Here is a 24,675-nt window from a genome sequence, read left to right as displayed (position 1 = left end):
GTAAGGGCAAGGGACATGGGTTAATGGGTGAGTCTGTGCAGACTCCGATCAGCGCCTCGTGCCCGCGGTCGCTTTTTTCCCAGAAATCCCAAAACAAGGAACAATACTCTATGCTCTAAAGTCGGAACACGTTCCCCAGCCTACAACCCATCCTTAGCTCCTCATGTCATAGGCGAGGTATCGCCAGTTATTATAACGCTTTGTTGTCCCATCGAGAGCGTTTAGCGAATGGCCCATTGTTCGAAACGCGAGGAGGGACGGCGGCCAAGGAGAAAGTGGCGGTGAGAGGCGGCAAAGGGGCGTGCGGACATGCACAATGGCTTGGGTAAGCTGACGCCTGTACGAGCCTGCAACGACTGATGCGTGATGTTTTGGATGATGCCTCACATAATCCATACTGGAACACGTAGATGCCATTTCATCCCCATCACCTTGCAGGATAGTTTTGTTTTCTCACCTCCTATACTGACTGCTTTATAGCCACCAGCGGCATACAGCTCAAGTCCTCTCGCACCAGCCAACGGACTTCCCTTCACATCCCAATCGTCCCAATCACCATTTCTTGCTCCTTTGATCTCAAGCTATCGAGGTTTTTCTTCGATATTTTTGGGTCATCTCACAGTGTCAGCGGCAAAGCCCTGATTGAACTCTTCTAAACAAATATAAAATACTTCCCCAGGTGAAAAGCCTCGAGAGCACATTGACTTGGCGTCCATCACTACGGCACCCAATTCACCCAGTGAGACTTCAAGCCTACCGTCTTCTTGGCCTGCGCCGCCCGGAGTCCCCTAAAAAACGGTAAGTTCCATCCCACATCCTTCCTTCAATCTGTCGCTTATGCACCACTCCATTATACCCCTTCCTTTCATGCAAAGTAATATGACACGGTGTTGATTTGCCCCGAGATGTGGGTATCATACCTGCTGCGATCACTTTCTGCTTCTTTATCCTTCTTCTTTTCTTTCGTCTTGAGCCCCCCATATCTTTTTATAAATTCATCCTTACGCTTCGATCTGCTCGAGTACTGATTGTGGTATTCCTATAGTACCAAACATCGCCGTAGCGCCCATCGGCTTATTGCGTAATTATTGGCTCAGCCCATCACACAAGACTTCATGAATTCTTTCTCCTACCTTCCTCCGCCTCCTCGTGAGCCCAACTTGGCTCTTTTTCAACCGTCGTCCTACCCTCCACCATCGGCATCTCCTTTTGGCAGACCCAACCTCCCACATCAAACCTCGCTTCATCATCAACACAACAACAGCAATGGCAGCTCTTACCAACCAGATAACAGCCCAGTTATATTAGACGACTGGGATCCCAAATCACCTGTCTCCCAATCTAGAACTTATGTCTCACACGATCCATCTCCTAGGGATGAGGATGCCTTCCCACCACCTTACGAGCATCACCATTCAAACGTCAACCAACATGCGCAATCACATTCACAATCATATCAACCAAGACGGCCCATTTCTGTTCCAGCAGCGTACTCGGCTTCCACATCATCGTCATCTATGCGCAAAGTGCTGTTCCCGCATCATCATGGATTAATAGCGTCTTCTTCAAACATGCCTGCAGGGAGTGATGGTGTCAGAGATGGAGGGTTGCATATTAGTATAGGAAAAGGTGATATGACGCCTGAGATGGACCCGTTCTACAATCCTATTATGTCTCCGGTTCCTCAGCAATCGTCGAAAAAGAAGAAGGCCAGGAAGACAGAGGGGAAACAACCGACTTTCTTGATAAAGCTCTATTCGTGAGTGATCAATATAGTCATAGGCTGTCATATGGGTGACTGACGGATTTTGCAGGTTACTGTGAGTAGTACTTGGTAAGGCATAAGTGATGTTAGCTGACTCGACTATCAAGGTCTCAACCCGAATATAGTCATGTCAGTTCCGCTTTTGCATTCAGTTTCACGGAATAAATATTGATGCTAGCTGCAGATCATCCGATGGGACGAAACAGGTGAATTAATAATCATCGAAAATCCTGAAGAGCTGGCAGACAAGATCTTACCTGTGGTATATCGACAAAGCAGGTTCGCAAGCTTCTCACGACAACTCAATGTAAGCTTCACACCTGTTTCAGAGGGTAAGGCTGATGGAATGACAGATTTACGGATTCAACAGAAAGCTTAGCTTGAGGAATGTCGAAAAAGGCATCTGCGACCCCGATGCCAGCAGTTGGTGTAAGTAACCTTTTATCGCTGCACTGAATCATCACTTGAACTTATGTTCAAACGCAGCTCATCCCTTCCTTCGGCGAGATTCGACCAAACAAGAGATTACCTCTTTCAAACGTCGCGTTCCTCCTCGCCCCTCTCAAGCCCAAAAACGTCGCATGTCGATGGGCCTTGGCATCGGCATCAAGCCATCTTACGCCGGCGCCTCCAACTGCGAAGATCAAGCCTCACCCACATCTTCCGAACGCTCGCTTGATTGGCAATCACCTCCAGACCCTTATCGACATCACCTCCTACCGGACGTTGACGAGGAAGCGCCGTTTGTATTTCCAACAAGGGATTACTTTGGTATGGCCGGCCATGCGCCTATGGAGTACGAAGGATGGAAACATAATGGTACAGCGGCAGGGAATTTACAAGGTGCGGTAGGACAAGTGGAAGAGGGATTTTCGCCTACGATGTCAATTCATTTTGATTATGGGATACCACCTGATAGAAATAGGTTGGATGGGTGTATGGCGTCGAGTCAAGTCCGGCATGGAGGAAGCCCGAAAGGACTTGCGATCAATATTCCCTGCTCATCGCACCTTCCTAACCATCACACTCAACAGCAGGTTCAACCATATCTCCCACTTTTATGTCAACCAGCATCTTTCTCTCTACTCACCCAGAAATCACCAACAAATATTGTTCCACAGAGCGCACCAGCCAATACAGGCTCGTTTCCCATTCCTATACAGGTGACGCAGCAGCACATCCGTACTCGGAGCGTACAGGGTGAACCTCCAAGTGCTATGTTGTTCTCCCCATTCGGTGAAGAGTTGGGGGAAGTCCCTGGACCTGCTGGATTTTCTCAGAGTCTCAATGGTACAAGAGGTTACAGACGTCAAGCGGGAAATATGGGCCCGCCTGCTATTCCGGCAGCACCGATTCTTGATCCTTCTGATCCATCTACCTGGGCTCGACGCGGGTTCATAGACCTCACCACGGCAGGCGCTTCCAACCCGCTCCCATTCAACCCAGTGCCAATTTCTGCAAGCCACGCAACCTCGCCCCACTCTTTACCTACTAATCTGAATTCCTTGCACCAACAGCAGACTGCGTCACCCTCGGAATTGATGGGTCAGTCAATGAGCGCTGCACTGAGCGATGATTCGCCAACAACGGTCTCGCCAGGGATATACCAATTGGGCTTTTCATTGCCTGCCTATCCACCTTCTTTGAAGAGACACATCTCGTCGCTTAACCCACCTGTAAGCGCTCACCTCAACCCGACTGCAAATATGACCTCTAACACTGGTCTCGCAAAGTCGCCTGACATGGCTAACGGGAATAATGTCCGTCTTTCAGCTATCATCCAGACGAAACAAGATCGACGGCAGTCAATCAGTGCAAGCCCATATCCGCACTCTGCGCAGTCTCCAAGGCAAAGGCCAGGGGTGCTTAATGTGAGTGATAACGTGGGTGGGAGCGGGTCTTGGACGGGGATGAATGGAGGTGCGTTGCGGATGATAGGATGTTCGAGTCGGGGTAGTGAAGGAGGCAGTTCGGCAGTTGATGTCGGTAATGTTGACGGTGGTGAGAGGAAGCAGAATGGGCATTTGTCTTCTTGAGCTGGTGGAGGTTTTCAATGAGTTGATGGTTTGCGTACTGGTTGCGAGAATCTTCCCGCTACTGTATCCATATGTTTATATCCTCTTCGACTTTACATTTCACATTCCTTTTATTACGATTTCGAATTAACAGCCAGAAATAATGTCGATAGCCAATTTAGTCAACGTTTGTCAGACAGGAAAGATGGCCGCCCGTCACGAGACCCTCAGAGTTGTACATTATGTTAGATCCCTCGTATCTTATTGCTTTGCGTATGTTTGGTCCTTGTGAGGAAAGAGTTTTTCTCGTTGCCTATGTGCTACCTATGCCCTATGTTTGCTTATAGATATGAACAACGTTCCCTGTAAGTCTGTCAGCTTGTGAAACGCCGAGCGTGGACCGGCAGAGCCCTTGGGCGATTGTATAATATAGTCCAGATTCGGATGAAAACCTGAGCGGTGAAAGAATAACAAGAGGTATCATCCAGGTAAGATTATCGTACAACATCTCATATATGCCACACCTCATCTAAAGCCCCAATCTAACGTCTCCTGGTGTTCCTCTTGGCCTTGGTACTGCCCTTTGGCCTGACGCTCATACCTCTAGCGGTCCTCCATTGCTCCTTTCTTGAACCCCTGTATCCGGATGTAGAGATCTTCTTGGGTTCCTCTAAAGACATTGGAAAATAAACTGATCAGCATATATCCTCAAATTCGTAACGAGACAGAGATATTGATAACTTACCCTTCATCTCAGCATCTTCGCCTTCAATGCGCTCCTCCTTAACTTCCTCATTGTCTCCATCCTCCTTCTTGTCCTTGCCCAAGAGCTTGTCGGACAGACGTTGAGTTCGAGCTGCTTCAGTGGCGGCATAGTGGGACATGTTCCTCTTTCGGGCACGAGAAGCCATCTTAGCTTTGGATCGAATTGACTTTGCCATTGTGGATATGCTTTTGGAATTGGGCTGTTTGAGAAATAGTTGAAGATTTGAGTGAAGTTTTGGCTGCTTCGGTCGTTGCTGTACCGATTTGATAATTTATATAAAGCGGTGGGGTGTGCGCGAAAAGTTGTAAGGCGCTCATGTCCGCTTTGTTTTCAGCTCTCAAGTCTTGACGTCAACCCTTTTCTTTAGAAAGCTTTAATTGATTTATTAACAGGATTTTAATTAAGCTTCCAAAGTAAGTTGTTGCATGCTTTGCTCCTCTTCGAACCGCACGGTACGTAGTACCGACGTAATATGTATTCGGCTCAGACCACTAAGACTTATATAAAACTGCTCGATAAGACAGCCAGTTTTGCATTATCCTTAGTTGCCACACACCCCCAAGACATGGAACAGATTGAAATAATATTCAGGCGATGCATTAGATTGAAACAAGTGTTGGTAGATAAAATCTTTTATTCCACAACTCGATCTTGCGAAGCATCCAATGTCACCTTTTGACTACATAGATATTGTATTACACTCTAGATCTAAGCCCGATTGCTGGCATATATGATTCAAGTAACGAAAATGCTAATTTACACTTCTTCAAGCTTTTTTGTGGAGATCTCCTCCTCGTGAGACGGACGTTGCAATTTTCTCGCCTGAGGGTCGTGAACAGAGTCAGGGTGAAGGATCCCTGATTTTTCTTCACCTGTGAAACCGAAGAGGGCATCCATTTCGTCGAGACGAAGACCTTTCTGTTGGGCCAGAAGATAGATCATTAGCAACTGGTAAAAGTCATAGGAACGAGAAGAGGGACTTACGGTTTCGGGGAGGAAGAAGTAGGCCCAGACGGCACTGAGCATAAGACAGCCAGCGAAGAAGATCCAGGTACCCCAGCCCATAGCGAGGAAGATGTCAGGTGTAGTCTTACTGTAAGAGGCATTTTATCAGCACCTCGCATGATTCAAGCCAAAAAGAAAAATGTACTCACGTGATAACGAACTGCCAAAGCCATTGGCACATGGCAGCATAAGCACCACAAAGACCACGAATACCAAGAGGGTAGATCTCAGAAGTGACGATCCAAGGAAGACCGTTAGCACCGAAGGACCAGAAGACAGAGTAGAACATGATCAAGGTAGTGGCAGCGGTACCACCCTGTTTGGTGGAGTGGGAAATGACCTCTTGGTCGGCAGGGTGACCAATTTTAACGTAGGCGCCAACGTAGATCAAGCAGAGAGCACAAGCGACCGAAGAGACCATCCAAGGCTGCCTTCTACCCCACATGTCGATGAAGTAGACGTAGAAGATGATGGAGCCGACAGCTTTGACCAATCCATAGATACCGGTGTAAAGGTTGACGTCAGTGATACCGAGGGACCCGAACAAAGTGGGGGAATAGTAGTTGATGGCGTTGGCACCTATATTGCATAAATGTCAGCCACTGGCTTCTTGATAAATCTTTCTTGCCATACCTGAGAAATTCTGGAGCGCAAACATAATGAAAGCAAGTGCCATACGGTTTCGAATACCCTTTAGGATGACTGCCTTGCCTGCACCGCGAAGATAGCCCCACAGACCGGGCTTGCCAGAGACGACCGCCCGCTCGTGGAGGATACGTTCACGGTAGAGGGAAATCTCCTCCTGGATGTAGGGGTGGTCTTCGGGGAGATTTCGAAGGTAGGTAAGAACTGAAAGTGCCTTCTCGTCTTGATCCTTCTTCAAGTAGAAGAGAGGAGACTCTTTGAGGAAGAATGAACCGGCCATAAGGATACCAGCAGGACTGTAATGTGGAATTAGCATCGTTTGCAGTACCTCGAAAGTTGCCGTCCGTAAACGTACATCAACTGGATACCCATAGGAAGACGCCAAGTAACGTCGCTGTCGAGGTTTATGTGCTCAGAGACACCATAATTGACCCACTGCGAGGGTTGTCAGCGGCTACCATGACGAAATGACGAATGGGACGTACGAAGCCGACGAGGGAACCAAGCTGATAAGCAATCTCGAAGAGACCAGTCAATCGTCCTCGAATACTCGGAACAGAAAGTTCACTAATGTAGGCAGGAACTAAGTTGATGGTCGTCAGCCCGGAATCTAGTCGCCTCCTGTACCTAATAACTCACCAGTACCGGTGATACCACCAACAGCCAAACCACAAAGGGATCTTCCACTGTAGATGTAACTCAAGTTCTTGGGAGGACATGTTTGCAAGATGGCACCAACGATAAAAACCACCGTTGAGATTTGCAAGGTCATCTTTCGACCGTATGACTCCATGAGAGCCCAGGAGAAGGCGGCACCAAAAAAGGCAGCGGCTTGGAAACAAGAAGTGACATTGGAAGAGACATTGGCATATTCGCCGGAGGAGAGTGTATCAAGGCCGAAGTATGCTTTGAATGATGAACGAGCAATGGTCGTACCCATGAATGCACCATCGTAACTATTAAGTAAACTGCGTCAGCGGAAAGGTTCATCTCACAAAATTTATAGCTTGACCGAAAGAATAGCCATAAACCGGACCGGAACTTACCCAAAAGTGATAGCACCCCATGCGATTAAGAGAGCAGCAATGTACAGTCTCCAGTTATACTATGGGAGTCGTATGAGCCACTTAATCGCATGAACATGTCGTCGAACAAATAAAAGCACATACCACTTGTGGCGGCGTCGGACGGTCTTCTGTGATCTTCCAGGCCATCTTGAGGGCGTAATGCAAGTAGTTGTCGAAAATTGGGGGTTCAGCCGGTGCAGAAGGTTGGTGAGTGTTTGCTTATCTGGAGAAGTAGATAGATAATGACACAGAGGCGAGAAAAAGCGATTCTACCAATAAGGCTTTATATGATGTCGAAAAAGATGAAGCAGTTTTAGAGTTTAAACAAGAAAGCCGATCAGTGTGGTCGGATCTCAAGTTTTTGGAGTTCGGGATGGACCGTAAATATTTACCGAACGTCGACAGATGTCTTGAAATGTATTGATACAGGATGTAAGGAATGAAGAGCAACACAGGAAACAGCTGAATAGGGGACTCGACCCCGCTGTGGCGCAAATGATTCGTTGAGGGGAAACCCCGGGCTGCCCCGTAAAAAGTCTAACGAGCTACTCCCAAATCGGGAATGTCTTGCGGGGAAAAGTGGGCAGGGCTTTGCGTTTATGCGAAACGGAGCGACTGTTTCGATACTCTGATTCGAGCAAGATCGCAGGAGAGGAGATGATGGAGAATGTGCTTCGGAATTGTTTGCCCCATACTTGCCCCGTCCAGCGTCGCCCAGCCCCGCGAAAAAAGGTCTGAGGGACACCGCCGCAGCATAACATTCAGGAAAAGCTTCCGTTCCCCTGGCCTCAGGGTCCAAAGCTGGAGAAGCCGAATGAACCGAATGCAGGTCTTCGGTACGGAAGCAAATTGCTGTCGGCACTACAAATCATTTGTTCGGATGTTGATCTGACCCGACTGTCGGTGCGTTCGTTTCTATCGGTGGATGATGCTGAATTCAAGAAGGATTGGAGAGGTTTGTTTGGGACAGTTAGCCAATTTGGAAGCTAAAGGAAGATCTGCAAATTGATCCAATGAAGCTCGTTTGTGAGGGCGATCCTTGATTTTTCATCGTTTCTCTTCTACGTACATGTTGTTCGTTGCTTAAGCTTCTTGTTCCCTCCTCGCTCGGCTTTGTTGGTGGAAGTCAGGACACATTCATTGAACCTCAGACCAGCTAACAACAACAGATGTTCCTTGTTGATTGTGGATCTGTCCAAGCCTTATTGCTGCCACCCTAATCCGACCATCGGACCTTCCTTGAGCTGTGTCCTCTTTTCCTTTTTTGCCACTCTTGATTTTGGACGTCTCTTCCGTCAAGTCCTAAGCACGGCTGAATATGGGCCGAGCTACTATCCCATTATTCAAGAGATAGGTATGCCACTTCTCCACTATTATAACTTGCCCGTTTCAACTTCCGTCAGTTTCCTCAACCTATGATGATCCTTCAACTTTTCATTCCCGACCGACAGCAGGCGATGATTCGGAAGCCTTTTTCCAAGGAACAACTCCCTTATTCCGGTCCACATCGGCAATGAAATTTGTCCTGCTCATGTAATGCAAATTGGCTGGGAAGTATTGTTATTGCATTACAGAAAAGGTCTACGTCATACGACAAGAAACAATGATTCATCCATAATCGATAATCGTCACTCAGCCAGCAGAAGTTTACCTTCATACAGGCCAAACCAGGAAATATGGTGTGATTCTTGGTCTATCACTGCACTCTCAAATGCTTTTCACTCATCGTGGTTTTCCAGCAAACAGTATATGGCTTATATGCTTCTTTTACTCCCTCATTAGTTCGTCCTCCATCCCTTTGTCTTATCAGGCGATATCGCCTTCTTTTGATCAATATCGATGAGACTTTCTAGTACCGCCTTCTCGAACTCTTCATAATATTACCGTTCAACGAATCAGATCCATCCTTTGTCTTATCAAACCAACTTCATGCTCAGGCATGAAAGTTTGGTGCTGGGGAGGGATAGAGTAAGAACATAAGTGTCAGGGGGCTATCTCTTCTGGCGATAGCCTTCAACAGGTTAGGGACAACAAATGATCCGAGGGCCTCTTTAAATAGGCAGCCAGATCAATGCCGGAAGATGATAGCTTTAAGTAGACGAAGAATACTTGTTGTCAAGAGATAGCCCCCTGACAGTATAGTGGATCGGCGGGGTGCTCTCCTAAGCCGACCGGCCTTGAGCTTTTGCTTGACGTTCATTGCGAGCCTGAAGAAGTCCGCAGGTGGCGAGCGTATGACCAGAATTGGCGCAATACTTGCACAGTCCTTGAGTAAGACGACGAGCTTTTTCCTCCTCTGTCAAGGGTTCACGGGGGCGAGAAGGAGAAGAGCTGACAGCGGGTGGAGTGGAGGAAGATGACTTTGGTTGATGGACCATGGAAGGTTCGGTTTTGAAATTAGACCTGTCCGCAGATCTAGCACGAAGACGATTGTCGAGCGCAGTAGCCCAGTCAATGAGTTCGTTGAGATTTGTTGGTTCGAACTGGGCACGCGCGAGTTCGTCTTGGAGATTGTCGGACAGTTTTTCAATGGCCTTGTCGACCAAAATTTCATTATCGCCAGACCAACCAAGGATGGCTGTAAGACGCTGAAATTCTATGAAGAAGGAATTGGCACTCGAAGTTTGTCGGAGTCGGCGAAGGCTTCGTCGGGCGGTGCCCTTCTCGTCAGCAGCACCCCATGTTCGCCTGATGTGAGTAAGGAACGAGGCGTAATCCGTAAGGATCAGGGGTTGAGGCTGCTGGATGATATAAGGTTGGAAGGATGAGAGGACGGGACCGCGAAGATTTGTCAAAATGAAAGTGATCTTGGTCTTATCACTGGGGAAGGACGAAGGGTAAGCGTCGAAGTAGAGCTGGGTAGTGGCTGGTATTGAGGGAAGATGCGGGGTAGACCCAGACAAACTTCGAGTGCCAATTCCTTCTTCATAGAATTTCGTCAGTTATCACTCAACATTCCGTCTCCTAGAATGATGAAGACTTTTGCGAAGGAAGAATTATTAATGATTATGAAAGATAGACTCACATGGCAAGCAGGGTCCCAAAGGTGAGCCTTTGCGGCATGAAGTTTGACGTTGGCCGTGGCCTTGTCACTTACTGACATCTCATACTTCCGGCCCAAATCAGGATCTCCCAACTCTCTAGCCGTCTGCAGTCAACTCTCACTTTCGCTTGGTCACTATGCAGTCCATGCTTTAGCGCTTTGCGAGCCGTCTTAGCTAGTCTCTCTTCGATCCAAGGCGGCATTAAGTACCGCGCGAGGTTATTATCTCGTCTGTGATCACTACATTACATAAATACTCCTCGCTCATCGCTCATCTCCGTCCGCCTATCTACACGTGGCTCGGCAATAGATTAATTAATCAAAAATCTGATTCGTTGGGCTATAAGCGACCAAAACAAACCAGAACATTCGCGGCTCGAGGCGCAAAGGCAAAGTGCCACTTGATCGGCTATTGTCGGCGATACGCGATTTTATTATGGAAGGCGCGGGCGGTGACGAGCAAGGATGTCATTCGCCACTCCTTGTCTGATTAGAAATTAATAGGAAAACAGGCTCGGCGCTCGGCGTTCGATGGGTGGAGGTAATTTTAATTGGAGATAATTCTGATTATTAGGGATCTGATTACGATTTAATGGGCTTGTATTATGGCAAATTGCGTCGCTGCGTCACTCCTCGGCGCCGGGCGCTTACTTTTTATTACAAGGAGTCATCCATTTCTCAACGGCAAGCAGTTAAGATCTTTCTTCATCGCCTCTCCAACTCCAACTTATCGTTCCATCTTCTCAAAAGCTTTTCCACCTTTATTTTTCCTTTTACAAGACACACTACAAAGCAGAGACAAGTTTTAACAAGAAGCAACAAAGATGATGCGAAACACTATCCTCCGATCTACCGCCGCTATGGCTTCCACCTCTTTCGCTCGACCTGCTGTTCGAGCTCGACCTGTACTCGCCGCTGCTCGAACGATGGGTGCCGGCGCTGGTGTTTCCAAGAGGGGATACCACGCCAAGGTCATTGACCACTATGAGAATCCTCGTAACGTGAGTACTTTTCTACTTTGTTGGCAAGTGTTGTGCGTTTCCGAGAGGATTTCATTGGTCGAGTGGAGAGGCGGTAATATTATAAGAAACTGTTAAGAATGTGAAATAGCTGACTGATGGTATTTGTTGTTGCTGTAGGTTGGCAACCTTCCCAAGGGTGACTTTGATGTTGGAACTGGTCTTGTTGGTGCCCCCGCCTGTGGCGAGTGAGTCAAAATTTCATTCTATTTCCATCTTCCAGCATCGATCTATTTACCGCCGTCTCGATTGTAACTCTTCACGTATACAGCCGCTGACTGTTCTCTTCGTACCTAGCGTTATGAAGCTTCAAATCCGAGTAGGCGAAGACGGTGTCATCAGCGAAGTCAAGTTCAAGACGTTCGGTTGTGGTTCTGCTATCGCCTCATCGTCATATATGACTGAACGAGTAAAGGGCATGACCCTTGATCAGGCGGGTGCGGTGAAGAACACTGAGATTGCCAAGGAGCTCTGTCTTCCTCCTGTAAAGTGTGAGTCAAGCTTCCTGTTTCCCAGTATTCTGTCATCCCAAAAAAACGCTGTGTATTTTCGGCGTTTCGGCCGAGCACATCCTTTGGGTTTTTGGAACTGGACTTGGGGATCATTAAGTTTGTGATGAAGTTTTGCTGATGGACCTGTCTCCCTTATAGTGCACTGCTCTCTCCTTGCGGAAGATGCTATCAAGTCTGCCATCAAGGACTACCAGACCAAGCGAGCTCAGCGACTTGCATCTACCAACGCTACTCTTGCCTCTTCATCGTCTCAGCCTCAACAGGCTGCTGCGTAAATTTATGAGAGGTGCTTGTAGGATTCTGGATGTGCGAGTCAAACAGATGGTAGTTTTGGGGAAAGTGTAGCGTTATATGTGGATTTTTGGTCTTCTCTGAGATTAAGATATGACGAATAGCAGCAAAATGTACGATTTATGCAGTGGTTTTCTTTCTGGCTCTGTTAGAATAAAGTGCAAAGCGTAGTAATAATAATGGTTTGTATTGTGGTGCACAGCGTTTGTAATGAGAACGACGGCAATGTGGTGCAATTTTGTAATGGGGAGGTCTGGGAAGGCCTGGACTCTAAACTAAATTACGCGGTGGAGGTGGGAGGATGATCTGAATTGAAATAAAAGAGGGTTTCCTATTGTCGGCTGCATACTCTCCAAGACCCCGCAGCGCTACCCGCAACAATAATTTCTGCTAGAGGAGCGTTCTTTTTGTTTGTTTTTTGCAAGGAAAAGACAGACGGACTGGAGAGGACAGTGAGTTGTGTAAGCCAGCGAGCGGGTGGAGGAGCGGCGTTGACCCCGTCCAGTTGCAGATAACAACCACAAACATCCCTGGATAATTCTCAAGAGAACGCCGCTCTCTCGCCACCTCGACACTCCTTCCTCCCCATACACCAACAACCCCCCCGCCATAGCCTGCCCTGCAAATATCCACCCGGAATCAAATAGAGCTCAGCCACGCAAGCATCCCATGTCGTCTCTCGCGTCCGCTCCCCCTACAGCATCCATACCCGCCTCCGACTCCTACAACTCCCCCGTCCAGTCCTCCGGCCCAGGTTTAGGCAACGGCAACAGTACTCCGTCAAAGTGGAAGAGTGTCTTTAAACTTGGGAGGACAGCGACAATAGGGAGGGGTAAAGAGAATAGATCAGCGTTGGGTGGTGAGAGCTTTGTGCTGGATAACAAGGAACAACAGTCATTTGCAGGGGAAGTCTCGCCTGCGGTGCCAACAGAACCTTACCTTCCCCCTCGTAAAACACAACTTCGCGCTCATACCGACCCCTACCCACCTAAATCGCCCAGCGTCAAAAACAACCCTGGTAGCGTGAGCGTTGAACACTTTGATTCTAAAGTACTTCACGAAGAAGGCATGCCGAAGACGAGAGAAGAGGGTTCGAGTGAGAGTTTCAATGTCCATCTCAACTCGAGTAATGGAAATCTCCAAACAACATCGACCTCGGGTGAACAGTCGCGACCTTATTCGTCTGTGACGGATTCTGCGTCTGCATCTACTACAGAGCGTACTTCGCATTCTTCCGGCGGTCACTTCCTCCCGGGAGATGGGAGTTTACATGGTGTCGCCTCGTCAAACACCTACGGGACCGCGTCTACTCGTTCACCCACTGGCGGTCCGCTTGGGATTGGGAACTTGAAAAGCCGATTTTTCTCAGCACCCTTATCTGCACCAGCGGGTAAGAACAAGCACGATAAGAGTAAGAGCGAAAAGTACCGTGGTCTAGGAAAAGTCGCTACCGATTTCCCCCAGTCCACCGCACCACCATCCAGTGCAGGAGGAGCGTCAAGCAGTGGTGGAGGGAGGAAGAAGAGTGATGGTTCATCGTCGCTTTCGTCGAGAGGCGCAGCGTCACCGCGAACGCCCGCGAAGTCGAAGCGCGAACCGTCAGCCAACTCTTCTAGGCGAATGCCGTTTGGGCAGACTAACGATAATGGAAGCAACTCTGGATCAGTAGCCGCGAGGTTTCTCCGACGGGTGGTCTCTGCCCCAAACACAAAAGCCCTCTTCTCCAATAACCTTTTCAGCAACGCTCCTGATGTACCGCCATTACCTGCACCCAAGAATCAGCCTAACAGCTCAACTTCCAGCAAGGAAAAGTCCTCATCACCTGTAGTGATCGTCGGCAACTCTGGAGGACATATCGACCTCACTTCTTCCCCGGATAGTGACCACCCGCCATCTATCAGTCCATTATCCAACTCTTCCACAATGTATACCTCGCAGACATCACATACCCCCTCAGCCTCAGCCTCAGCGACTCCTACCCCCTCGCCTCTCAAGCAGAAGAACCATTTTTTGAGCCCGACGGCTTCTCCTAGTCCGGGTCAAGGATCGGGGCTTTCTGCCAAAGGAACAAGAGCGAGTAGGAGCTTGACGACAGGTACGGCGCCGGTACTGAAAAATATCAGACAGCTCCAGGGATATTCGGGGTCAAGTCCCGGGGGAGGTGGGTATATGGATGGGGAGAGCAGGCATAAGCAGGTATTTAAGAGGACGTATAGTAGTAATTCTATAAAGACCAAACAGGTGAGCTAGTTTGTCTGGCTGGTGACAAAGTATGCGGAATTGAGATTTTACTGACAAATGTCCGTTTAGGTTGAAGTGACAGCGTCATCGTTCCAGAAGATAAAACTGCTGGGTAAAGGAGATGTTGGGAAAGTGTATTTGGTGAGGGAGAAGAAGACGGATAAGCTGTTTGCTATGAAGGGTGCGTCCCATTTATCCATTTATCCCTTTCGAAGCATCCCCATTGACAATGATTGTCTAGTGTTATCGAAAAAGGAGATGATCAAGCGAAACAAGATCAAACGCGCTCTCGCTGAGCAAGAAATCCTCGCAACAGCAAACCACCCATTCATCGTCACCTTGTTCCACTCGTTCCAATCGCAAGATTACCTCTTCTTCGTTCTTGATTACTGTATGGGCGGTGAATTCTTCCGTGCGTTGCAGACGAGACCGGGGAAATGTTTGTCGGAGGAGCATGCCAAGTTTTATGCGGCGGAAGTAACGGCAGCATTAGAGTATCTTCATTTGAATGGGTATATCTACCGCGATTTGAAACCTGAGAGTAAGCATTTCTTACCCTCTGTTTTTCCTGAAGCACTAGGCACTGACACGCACGTTCACTGTGATTTTAGATATCCTCCTCCACCAGTCGGGACATATCATGCTTTCTGATTTCGACCTCTCAAAGCAGTCTGGTGAAGCGGGTGGTGCGCCAGCAGCTATACGTCATGGTGGACCTAACGGCGTGAGTACCTGATCTGGTTTCCGTCCTTCCAATCGAGTATGGGTGCTTACCAAAGTTCTGGGGAAAACTAGCAAACGATACTGGTAGATACGCGTTCGTGTATAGCGGATTTCAGAACCAACTCGTTTGTCGGTACGGAAGAGTATATTGCACCAGAGGTTATTAAGGGACATAGTCATTCCTCGGCTGTGGATTGGTGGACGCTGGGTATTTTGGTTTATGAGATGATTGTAAGTTCAATTTGCCTTCATTATCTCCTCCTTCCTTCCGTCCACCCTTCTATATCCCTCATACTTCTCCATGACCATTATCTTTTTGAGATGAGGATGTGAATGGCATATAGCTTACTTTGTATTAGTTTGCGACGACACCATTCAAGGGTCCAAATAGGAACGCGACATTCGCGAATGTCATGAAGAATGAAGTCCTCTTCCCTGAATCAGTACCCGTTTCAAGGTACGTTCTCTGCCTTCCTTTTTGAATTTGGCTTTTATTGACTGTCAACATCTTCTTGTCCACCTTTGCGACCTGACCTAACCCTCGAACAAAATAGCAATTGCAAATCATGTATTCGCAAGCTTTTGATCAAAGATGAGAACAAGCGTCTTGGTTCTGCGTCTGGTGCGAGCGAAGTGAAGCAGCACAAGTGGTTTGCATCGGTGAACTGGGGTTTGTTGAGGAATATGACACCGCCTGTAAGTGATTCCTGCGCATCCACTCATTTCTGTCAAAGAGAATACTTAATGATCGGGTGATTTTCCCATTACAGATTATCCCCGAGGAATCAAATGGAATTGATACAATAAATTTCCGACCTTTAAGAGAAAGCAAGAGCATAGATTTCGATCGAGACGATATTGTACGTCTTGCTTGACCTTCCAAACCTCGATACCTGAGGAGAAGCAAACTGACACTTGAGGCAAACTTAGACTACCGACATCATCCACGCCAAAGCAGGTTCTCCTTCCGTCTCTGGGAACTCTACTCCAGGTATGCTCACCCCTAAGGAGCTCGTCCAAACAACGTCATCATCGTCACCCATCGGTGGTGGAGCTGGCGGTACATCTGGCCACTCTTCGTCAGCGATGCCAATACCAGGCTCGATGCGGGGATATGATAAGGAGAAGAATCCGTTTGGGGAGTTTAGCAGTGTAACAAGAGATTTTGGGGAGTGCTAAAACAATCATTGAAGCAAAGCAGGAGAAAGGGAATGAGGGAATTTTTCACGAGCTTTTTCTTGTTTTTGGGAGTTCATTTTAATTCAAAAACTCATACGCTCTAACGTTTAACGTTTGCCTCCTCTTCTTGTCCTCAAATTCTATATCTTTCAAAACTATTTGTTTATGACTATCTCGCATCAATTGTTGAGTGTTGACAATTAGGTCTCTTTCGTATTTTTACGTCTTTCCTTTGGATACTTTACATTATTTCTATCATCATCTCTTTTCATAGGTTGCTTCGTCTGGGAAAGTCTTCTAGTATGGCTACTGGGGACAGTATTTGTTGTGTATATGTAGCCGTTGTGTAGTATGCAGACTCTTATGTGTCGCATGTTGTTCAAGGTCCAGTGATTCTTTTGAGAACAGGTGAGCATCGTGATCTATTCTTACATACATTGTCAAGCCCACTATAATTTTGGCTGTGAAGGTCAGGCCTTTTCCCTTCTCCACTAAATTTATTGAGAATCGTGTAGTATCCCACCAAAAAAAAACCAAGAATCTGAAGAAAACAAATATCACATTCGCATTCCCGTCTCCTGCTCTTGTGACATCGCCCCGCCATTCATGCTCCATTCGCCTCCAGACGCCGAATGCTGCTGCTGACTCCCACCTGGCACTGACGCCGCAGCTGAAGCAGGCGACGGCAACAAAGGCAATCCCCCGTACCCCATCGCCATCCCGGCCATTCCAAAGCCAAACTCATTGAACACTTCCCCAGCTGCATCCAACACCCCTTGTACTCCCTGCGTCCCAGCGCCGTTGTCGATCCCGTTCCCATTTTGCCCACCTTGATTGGTACCCATCGCAACGGAAAAAGCACCGCTGTCGCCCGGCAAGCCAAGAAGATAGCCGAGGTCGAGCTGGGATTCAAACTGAAGGAATGTGTCCATGTCGAAAGGCAATTCAGGTGGTGGGGCGTTATCCGCACCATCTCCCAACGCTCCCGTTGCCTGGCCAGAGCCGGAAACAACACCTGTTGCCGAGGTCCCAGACCCATGAGCAGACTGTGGTCTCGATTCCCAACCAGAATCCTCTGCACTATCTCTCGGCCCAAGGCCATTGATCCCTGCGGCGCGTGCGATATCGCGGATCGTCTTGGCGAGATAAGTCGATAGCCTTGTCTCGGACAACTCGCCTGTCTGGAGAAGGTCGATACTCATTTTGAGATAATGGGCGATGACAGAAGGTTCGATCTTTAGGATAGCCTGGACAGAGGAATCGGCCTGAGCGATTCGAACGAGGAAAATGGCGGCTTGGGCGAGGGTGATGGTAAGATACTGTAGTGCGGGATGATTAGTTATTCGGTTGTCACGGCTAAAACACTTGCACTTACATCCGTCGCAAAGCTCAAGGCAAGATCGGTTTGGCTCGACTCATAATGCGTCTGGATAGTCGTCATCGCCGCATTCAAAGCCTTCTTCAAACACTCGGCAACAAAGTCATCCTCATCAGGTGACGATTTAAGCGCGAAGGAGTTCAAGCAGAGGCGCATATGGTCAGCTTGTAGACGCGCGATGCGTGCCGAAGAGCCGAGGTAAAGGGAGTACGGTGACCCAACTGAGATACTTCTGTCAGCGCAGGAATAAATATCAATACTAAAGGACATGACTTACCATTCCAGATCCAAAGCTTACACCACTCATCCAGCCTGCCGTTCAATTCCTTGAACATGTTCTTCACACTCAACTCCTTGCCATGAAAGATTTGAGCCCTTCTGGGGTCGGCCCAAGAAGCACCCTTGGGATCTGCCAGCATCTCACCCCAGTTGATCAAGTCTCGTCCGATTTGAGTAAGCTGCACTTGACCAGCAATGTACACATCGCCATAGAGAGACATGGACGGCGTAGTGCCCGGTCGCGGGGGAGTTTGGTTCAAGCGAATCTGCAAGAACCCTTGCTCGTCTACTGTCTCAAACTGAGTGGACTGTGGACGGCCAAAACCAAGGGACAAAAACCCATCAAAGCAGAACCAGCATAACCATGTTCTCCATTGTGGCATGAATGCTTCCAACTTGCTCCAATCTTCCGTTTCCGGTCTTGTAATCCTCGCCGCCTCAGCAGCCCGCGCCAAAATCTTGTGCACTCCCAGACGCCTTGCAATTCTTGCAGCATGCCCCGTCACAACCCACGCGTCAGGTCCCCGCCCACCAGACTCAAGACCCCAGGCAGCGAGGAGCATGACAGCTTGAACGTCGGAAAGAGCGTGCTGTTTTCGAAGGAGAGTATTGGCAAGATGTGCTTCGGCGAGATTCGCGAGGCGTGGGGGAACGGAGGGGTCGAGAGTAGGGAAAGAGCCGGGATTGCGCGATGTGTAACGAATGTAGAAACGGGCCGCAACTGCAAGAATCGCGGATGTTAAAAAGGGTGATTGACGGATAGTGTTGAAAGCGTCATCAAGGGCGACATTAACAACAGGAAGGAATGGGTGACAGTGGTCAATAAAGCTATAGAAGAGTCAATGAATGAATTCGCCGAATATATATTGACGCACAAGTTGAATAGAGTCTCTGCCATACGTGGTTCAACAATCTCCGTGTTGACAGGATCATCTCGATCACGCATAAATCGCCGAACATAGTATCCTGGTCCTGGTTCATCTCTACTTGCTGATGATTGGCTTGGCTGAGGAGAATTTCTACGTGAGGATTCTCGGTTGTCCCATACTGACGGCTATGAATGATCAGCACAACACATGATAATTTAGATCCAACTCCAACGCAACCCATCTCCGGCCAGAGCTCGAAAAGTAAATATGTGGCCTCGTTCCGTGGTCAAAATACTTCTATACGCATCGCATGAAAAAGAAGCAGTCCATCCTGCAATACCAGGCCCGCCTCGAGGAGCTTTTCCAAGCCAAATGCCTCATTCATGGTTGCAATGAAATAGCAGACCACCAGCGGCGGGCGCCCGATGGTTTTCACGCCACCCAAGAAGGTTTGAGACGGGATGCGGATTGAAAACTAGTAACATAGTCTGCCGCAACAAAATCCTAGAGCAACTTACCTGGTACACTAACGACTTGAAGGGAGCCTCATCAAAGTCTTGGTCTGTAGCAGTAGCAAGTCTCTCTTCGGCCTTTTGTCTCTTCCCTCCGGCCTTCTTTCGGTCACTTCTAAGCCCGCTCGAGTCGTAGCTTCCAATGCCACTTCCAGGACTTGGACCCGTACCATTTGAGGAAAAGTTAGATGGCGAGTAACCGTGCTGAATGAACGTTTGGTGAGGAGACGACGTGAATCTTACGTGATGCTGAACTGTCGGGTCGTCTGGCGAAGCTGATGCTCCAGGCGCACCGAGAGGTACTGCTGCCGCTCCAACACGAGGAGGATCAAGAGGTCTGACGTGGGTTGGCGGTGGAATGCTGGGATTCCATTGTCCTGGCGCCGAAGGCGGGAAGGGAGTGTTCCCTTGTTCAGAGATGGATTCAGCTCGACGCTGAGCTGGGTCGAAAGTATGAAGAACCTCAGGGTTAGGATATTTATTGGATGAACTGCCAGCAAGACCAGCGAGAAGGTTTGCAACGCTACTTTCTAGCTGCTCGAGCCGAGCGTTCGCTTCCGATGTCCCCCCTTCACGCGCGGGAGGACCCATCCCTGGCCGACCAAAGTCACAAATATTCTTCGACTTTGTGCATCTGTTGCACGGCCATCCACCGATACACTTGAGTTTTTGCTTTCGGCAGCGTAAGCATGCCTGGGCAGCTCGCCTTGGGCCCTGCTGATCTGGCCCTCCGGCCTCTTTTTTCACGTTGGGTTTTGTGGACGACGAAGAGGATTCTGTACGTGCTTTGGGCTGGCTTCGGGCAGCAGCCTGTTGAGACAATGATGATTCTGTCTCTGCAGGACGCTTTTGGGGAACGTTTGCGGAATGATCGTCGTATTCGCTCCGTCTATGGTACTCCGAATCATCGTGCACTGATCTCCTCTCGGGAGAGTACGGTCGAGTGCGGGACCGTGGCGAGGGCGGTTGTGGCGGATAGCTGAAGCGTGGGGGCCTCGGATCGCCAGTGTAATAGTCCATTAGTTATAGCAATGCCGAAATACGTTAGAGATGTTTGAGGGTGGTGGATGTACCGAATTGGAAGAGATGTTGATGGAGGAGAAGCCGACCTCCCGAGTCTCGCCAAACGAGAAAATGCGGCCATGTGTACAAGTGCTTCCCAATATCTTCCGGCCGGACCGACCGAAGCTTTTGGGTGGTAAATAAAGGAAGAGCTACGCAGAAAAGCATTCTTTTCATAAAGTAGCAACATTGTACCACCCGCCAAAGGTATTCTTATGTGACTGAGTAGATGAACCTAGTTAATTGGTGTTCAATCCTCATATAGAGGGGTATCGATGAGTGTGAGAGACATTTCCGGCCCGAATCACAAGCATTTAAGGCTCAAAAACAATATAATAAAGTCAGGAAAACAGCCGCATTTTCCGATTAAAGTTCAGGGTTCTATGCGGGTGGCCACCGAACCGGGAAATCGACCGGTTCTGGCGAACCACGAAGACTTTTCTTGTGTTGACGATTAAATCCGATAAATAAATTCCTCCCAGATCTCAAAGGCCGCAAGCATTAACCTTCACTAACATGCCGCCTTCCCCACCACCACCCTTACCGCCTCTCAAGCGTTCCGACTACGCTGCATACTCGTCTTTCCTCTATGACTTGCAGGCCGAGACACAGCGAGACCTGTCTGTTCGACTAAGTGGTCAGTGGGACCATCCTACAGCTGATGATGAAGAAAGTATTGTTCTCAGTGATGATAGCGACTTGAGGGGAAGCCCGTCTAGATCCACGTCTACAGTTCGTCCGAGGCTTGTAGAAGGTTCGGCATATATCCCTGTCAATCCGACTTTGGGCAAGCGCAAGAGACGATTAGAATCGCCTGACGATCCAGAAACTCGTTGGCCTAGAGCTGTTGATGAGTTGGAATTATTATCGGACACGAGTCTCCAAGGCGCCATTACATCTTTTGCAACTTCATACATACGGAAAAAAGGCCTCGTCTTACCCAAACTAGGAAAAGACGGAGATATAGATAGACAGATCGACCCCATTCTCCCTGGTAATCTCGTATCGTCGACTATAGTCATATTGAATGAAATCCTGGTCAATTTGGCAGGTGTGCGGCCGCCAAATGTGCAGAAGAAGAGGAAAGAAATGAACGCGTTGGATTGGGAAGGCGTACTGGAAGTTGCAAGCATGGTACCGAGTCTGCGGCCGTGCGTCTTACAGTCTTCATGCTCGATCTGCCACGACAGACAAGTTGACATTATTCATAGAGACATCGCTGCCGCCAACTTTCGATTAAGAGACATATATCGGAATGCTGGGCCAGATCGTGCGTCTATACTCTTTGCAAATTCATCCTGTGGACTGATCCTTGTCACTAGTCCTGAGCCATAGGATGAAGATCATCAACGATCTCAAAGACTCCAACCCGGGCCCATCAATCAATGACCTCTATTCCACTGTCCTTCCCGGCAAAAATCCTCTGCTCCGTTCTCATCTTTCAAAAACAGGTGCGTTTCTTTCTTATACCACAAATACAGGAAAGTGCTGACCCGTATGCCTTCCAAATTATTGCAGAACAAGAAAGGCGAGCGGTGAAACGTCGCGAAAAGGAAAGACTCCGCGCAGAAAAAGCAAAGATTCAACAGGTCCAGGCTGAGAAACGGAAAACCAAGGCTGCGGAGAGAGCGAAGGTGAGGAGGGAAAAGGCAAAGGCGACACGGCAGCAAAAGGCGAAGGGTGCAAGAAAAGTTGGCGAGTTGGCGGACCGATCATCATGATCCTTTTTTAAAAGCGTGCTCGTCGGGATAGCGTTGTATTGTTGTACTGGTATTGTCTATTCACGGCACTCAAGTTGTTGTATGCATCTTACAAGCATTGCATAATTTGATTTCAACTGCGGATGAGCTGGTTCTTAGTCCGTTGGGCAAGCAAACGTGCAAAAAATCATCACTCCTATATGTACTTGTACAGAAGTGTTCAAGCCATATATAATCATATGTGGATGGGGGTGAACACACAGAGATCGGGAGCACGTAGAACAGGCAGGGGCAGACAGGGTGCAGACAAGGCGCAGACAAGGCGCAGACAAGGCGCAGACAAGGTGCAGGCAAGGCGCAGGCAAGGTGCAGGCAAGGTGCAGACAAGGTGCAGGCAAGGTGCACGCCGGCGGCAGACAACGAAATAGTTCCGCGGGCTTAGAATTGGATGGGGGTGAACACACAGAGATCGGGAGCACATAGAACAGGCAAGGGCAGACAAGGTGCAGACAAGGTGCAGACAAGGTGCAGACAAGGCGCAGGCAAGGTGCAGGCAAGGTGCAGACAAGGTCGGCGGGTTCGGCGGGTTTAATCTTCTACAGCAGGGCAGTCTCGGCCAATTATAGGTGCATTCAAAGTGCGTTTTTTTTCCGCGATTATTTCAGCGATTATGCGATTATTCGAAACGCGATTTCGCGATTTTAAACGCGATTTCGGCGATTATCATGACGTCACGGAATTCCTTGCCCAATTTCCCAATACTGGGAGTCGCAACAGAGGTCGACAGGCTGGGTCCCAGAAAATGTGCATTCATGCTGAAACACGATTTTTGCGATTTTTATAATCGCGGAAGAAAACGCACTTTGAATGCACCTGATGTAGCGGCAAACGCGTGTGACGTAGGACTCCATCATTCGTTTCCTGCAGTTTGATGTTTGACGTTTCTAAGTTCTTTGCTGTTGTTGTGGTCGCGGCTGTTCGGCTGCCCATAAGCAGTGGAGAGCTTCCATAATAAATGATACCCGGTACACCAGCTGTATTTTCGCTCTATATGCAAAACAAACTTGACAAGCTTCCAGTCATTCTCCCACTTTTATCTTCCTTGAACTTTCAGTCCTCAGCGTACATTTTTAACACCCTGAAAGACGAACATGCCAGTGACTCTTACAGGCGGCTGCTTTTGTACCGATCTTACCTATCGTGTGTCTCTTGATTCTCTGGACGACGCGAGGGTGACGCTATGTCACTGTTCGAGCTGCAAGGTTCGTATCCTGCAATTCCGTATCTAACCTCTTTGGCTAGACATAAGGTGTCTCCGCTGACGCTCTTCCGTCGATCTTGTTCAATTTTTCCTTGCCTGGCCTTACCACTACCTCCCTTTCGTCTTATACCGTTGTCGGCCGTTTAATACCGCTTTCCACCCAACAGAAAGCGTTTGGAGGCGATTTCGGCTTGACCGCAAAGATCCCTGTCTCGAGCTTCCGGTATATTCGAGGTCAAGCAACAGAACACAAGGCGAAGAATGGGGTGAAAAGAGAGTTCTGCGGTATTTGCGGGAGCTACATCCTTGAGTATGGGGTATGTCCGCTCTTCTCGTTTATGATGGGCAGTGACCCTGTTGCCAATTTGACTGCTGACCTTATGACATGTCCTTGTGTAAATAGGAAGCGGCCGCAAATGATTTCCGATACATTGTCGTCGGATCCCTTGACGAACCTGCTGTTCTTCCACCCAAGGGTGAGTTCTTCTGCAAGAACAGATTGGAGTGGATGCCCCAGATACCCAGTGAGTAGTTTAATTCTCCTTAACGTGAGGACTTTATATTGACTCGATTTTGGCTGTTCCAGATACTTTCCAAAAGCAAGAAATAAAAGAGTAGGACGCTTTGCTGTCAATGACTGATGGACGAATAGGAGCTGCGTAGTAGGGGTTGGCGGCACTATAGCATTTGTAGCATGTTAAATTGAAAGTTGAGGGGTTGAGTGATTGTAGCCCTAGCAAAGTCTTAGTATCGTATACCGTATCTCAAGAGATTTATATTAATCATATCACTATCACGAAACCCTACAGGCTCCACTTAGGAGGACACAGCAACATAAATAAAACAACTGAGCTCAAGACAAAGAACATAGCTGGTCAGCTTATGGCGAAGGGAAACACAAGTGTAGAAGAACCGTATTATATGCGCTGCATGAAGTCAATCACATTGTTAGACTGACAACCGGCTTTGGCCGGTTGATCAAAACGAGAGTATGCGTGCAAAGACCAACAGCTATCACGGAGGCAGACGCCAGACGTTAACGAATGAAGAGCCATTTGTCAGTTACCAGGATGTCATCAATAGGCGTCCGCGTCCTCCGCAAACTGGTCTCTGTATTCACCCGAATATGCCCCATGGCGCTCGTTATGTTCTTTAAGTACGGGTACCGCCCACCGCTTCCAGGAAGCATGTAGTGGTGATGAATATGATCCCAGACCACCGTCCCCTTCATCTTTACGTAGAGTTGGTACATTTTGTTTGCAGATGGTTAGGATTGACGGTCATCTTGCCCCACCTATCCTTTCTCCGCCTCTCTACCCGGGATAATTGATTTTGCGGCACCG

The 24,675-nt window shown here is 48.5% G+C and overlaps 8 protein-coding genes across 8 annotated transcripts; 5 read left to right on the top strand and 3 right to left on the bottom strand.

The window, feature by feature from the left end:
• Nucleotides 1-1,115: 1,115 nt before the first annotated feature.
• CNBB0570 (hypothetical protein) lies at nt 1,116-3,801 on the top strand (the record flags this gene model as incomplete). The annotated part of the gene is made up of 5 exons (XM_772390.1): nt 1,116-1,759; nt 1,873-1,894; nt 1,950-2,072; nt 2,119-2,194; nt 2,252-3,801. The coding sequence occupies 5 exons, from the start codon at nt 1,116-1,118 to the stop codon at nt 3,799-3,801; spliced, it is 2,415 nt and encodes an 804-aa protein (XP_777483.1).
• A 521-nt stretch (nt 3,802-4,322) lies between these two features.
• CNBB0560 (hypothetical protein) lies at nt 4,323-4,721 on the bottom strand (the record flags this gene model as incomplete). Its single annotated transcript, XM_772389.1, has 2 exons — nt 4,323-4,450; nt 4,526-4,721. The coding sequence occupies 2 exons, from the start codon at nt 4,719-4,721 to the stop codon at nt 4,323-4,325; spliced, it is 324 nt and encodes a 107-aa protein (XP_777482.1).
• Nucleotides 4,722-5,302: 581 nt separating this feature from the next.
• CNBB0550 (hypothetical protein) lies at nt 5,303-7,410 on the bottom strand (the record flags this gene model as incomplete). Its single annotated transcript, XM_772388.1, has 9 exons — nt 5,303-5,464; nt 5,531-5,639; nt 5,701-6,130; nt 6,185-6,492; nt 6,552-6,631; nt 6,682-6,779; nt 6,836-7,152; nt 7,243-7,301; nt 7,366-7,410. The coding sequence occupies 9 exons, from the start codon at nt 7,408-7,410 to the stop codon at nt 5,303-5,305; spliced, it is 1,608 nt and encodes a 535-aa protein (XP_777481.1).
• Nucleotides 7,411-11,130: 3,720 nt separating this feature from the next.
• CNBB0540 (hypothetical protein) lies at nt 11,131-12,112 on the top strand (the record flags this gene model as incomplete). Its single annotated transcript, XM_772387.1, has 4 exons — nt 11,131-11,307; nt 11,446-11,513; nt 11,623-11,816; nt 11,976-12,112. The coding sequence occupies 4 exons, from the start codon at nt 11,131-11,133 to the stop codon at nt 12,110-12,112; spliced, it is 576 nt and encodes a 191-aa protein (XP_777480.1).
• A 685-nt stretch (nt 12,113-12,797) lies between these two features.
• Nucleotides 12,798-16,271, top strand: CNBB0530 (hypothetical protein; the record flags this gene model as incomplete). Its single annotated transcript, XM_772386.1, has 9 exons — nt 12,798-14,369; nt 14,439-14,550; nt 14,611-14,910; nt 14,981-15,093; nt 15,165-15,323; nt 15,452-15,549; nt 15,647-15,788; nt 15,863-15,952; nt 16,023-16,271. 9 exons carry the CDS (start codon nt 12,798-12,800, stop codon nt 16,269-16,271), a joined length of 2,835 nt encoding a protein of 944 aa, XP_777479.1.
• Nucleotides 16,272-16,828: 557 nt separating this feature from the next.
• On the bottom strand, nt 16,829-20,329 carry CNBB0520 (hypothetical protein; the record flags this gene model as incomplete). Its single annotated transcript, XM_772385.1, has 5 exons — nt 16,829-17,590; nt 17,647-17,870; nt 17,927-18,756; nt 18,804-18,982; nt 19,316-20,329. 5 exons carry the CDS (start codon nt 20,327-20,329, stop codon nt 16,829-16,831), a joined length of 3,009 nt encoding a protein of 1,002 aa, XP_777478.1.
• A 558-nt stretch (nt 20,330-20,887) lies between these two features.
• Nucleotides 20,888-22,092, top strand: CNBB0510 (hypothetical protein; the record flags this gene model as incomplete). Its single annotated transcript, XM_772384.1, has 4 exons — nt 20,888-21,522; nt 21,583-21,641; nt 21,694-21,822; nt 21,890-22,092. The coding sequence occupies 4 exons, from the start codon at nt 20,888-20,890 to the stop codon at nt 22,090-22,092; spliced, it is 1,026 nt and encodes a 341-aa protein (XP_777477.1).
• Nucleotides 22,093-23,222: 1,130 nt separating this feature from the next.
• On the top strand, nt 23,223-23,864 carry CNBB0500 (hypothetical protein; the record flags this gene model as incomplete). The annotated part of the gene is made up of 3 exons (XM_772383.1): nt 23,223-23,333; nt 23,500-23,649; nt 23,736-23,864. 3 exons carry the CDS (start codon nt 23,223-23,225, stop codon nt 23,862-23,864), a joined length of 390 nt encoding a protein of 129 aa, XP_777476.1.
• Nucleotides 23,865-24,675: the final 811 nt, after the last annotated feature.

The sequence above is a fragment of the Cryptococcus neoformans genome, chromosome 2, assembly GCF_000149385.1.
Source record: "Cryptococcus neoformans var. neoformans B-3501A chromosome 2, whole genome shotgun sequence".
In the NCBI taxonomy this organism is placed as follows: Eukaryota; Fungi; Basidiomycota; class Tremellomycetes; order Tremellales; family Cryptococcaceae; genus Cryptococcus; species Cryptococcus deneoformans.
The sequence above is the reverse complement of the archived record's forward strand: the minus strand, read 5'-3'. Positions and strand labels throughout refer to the sequence as shown.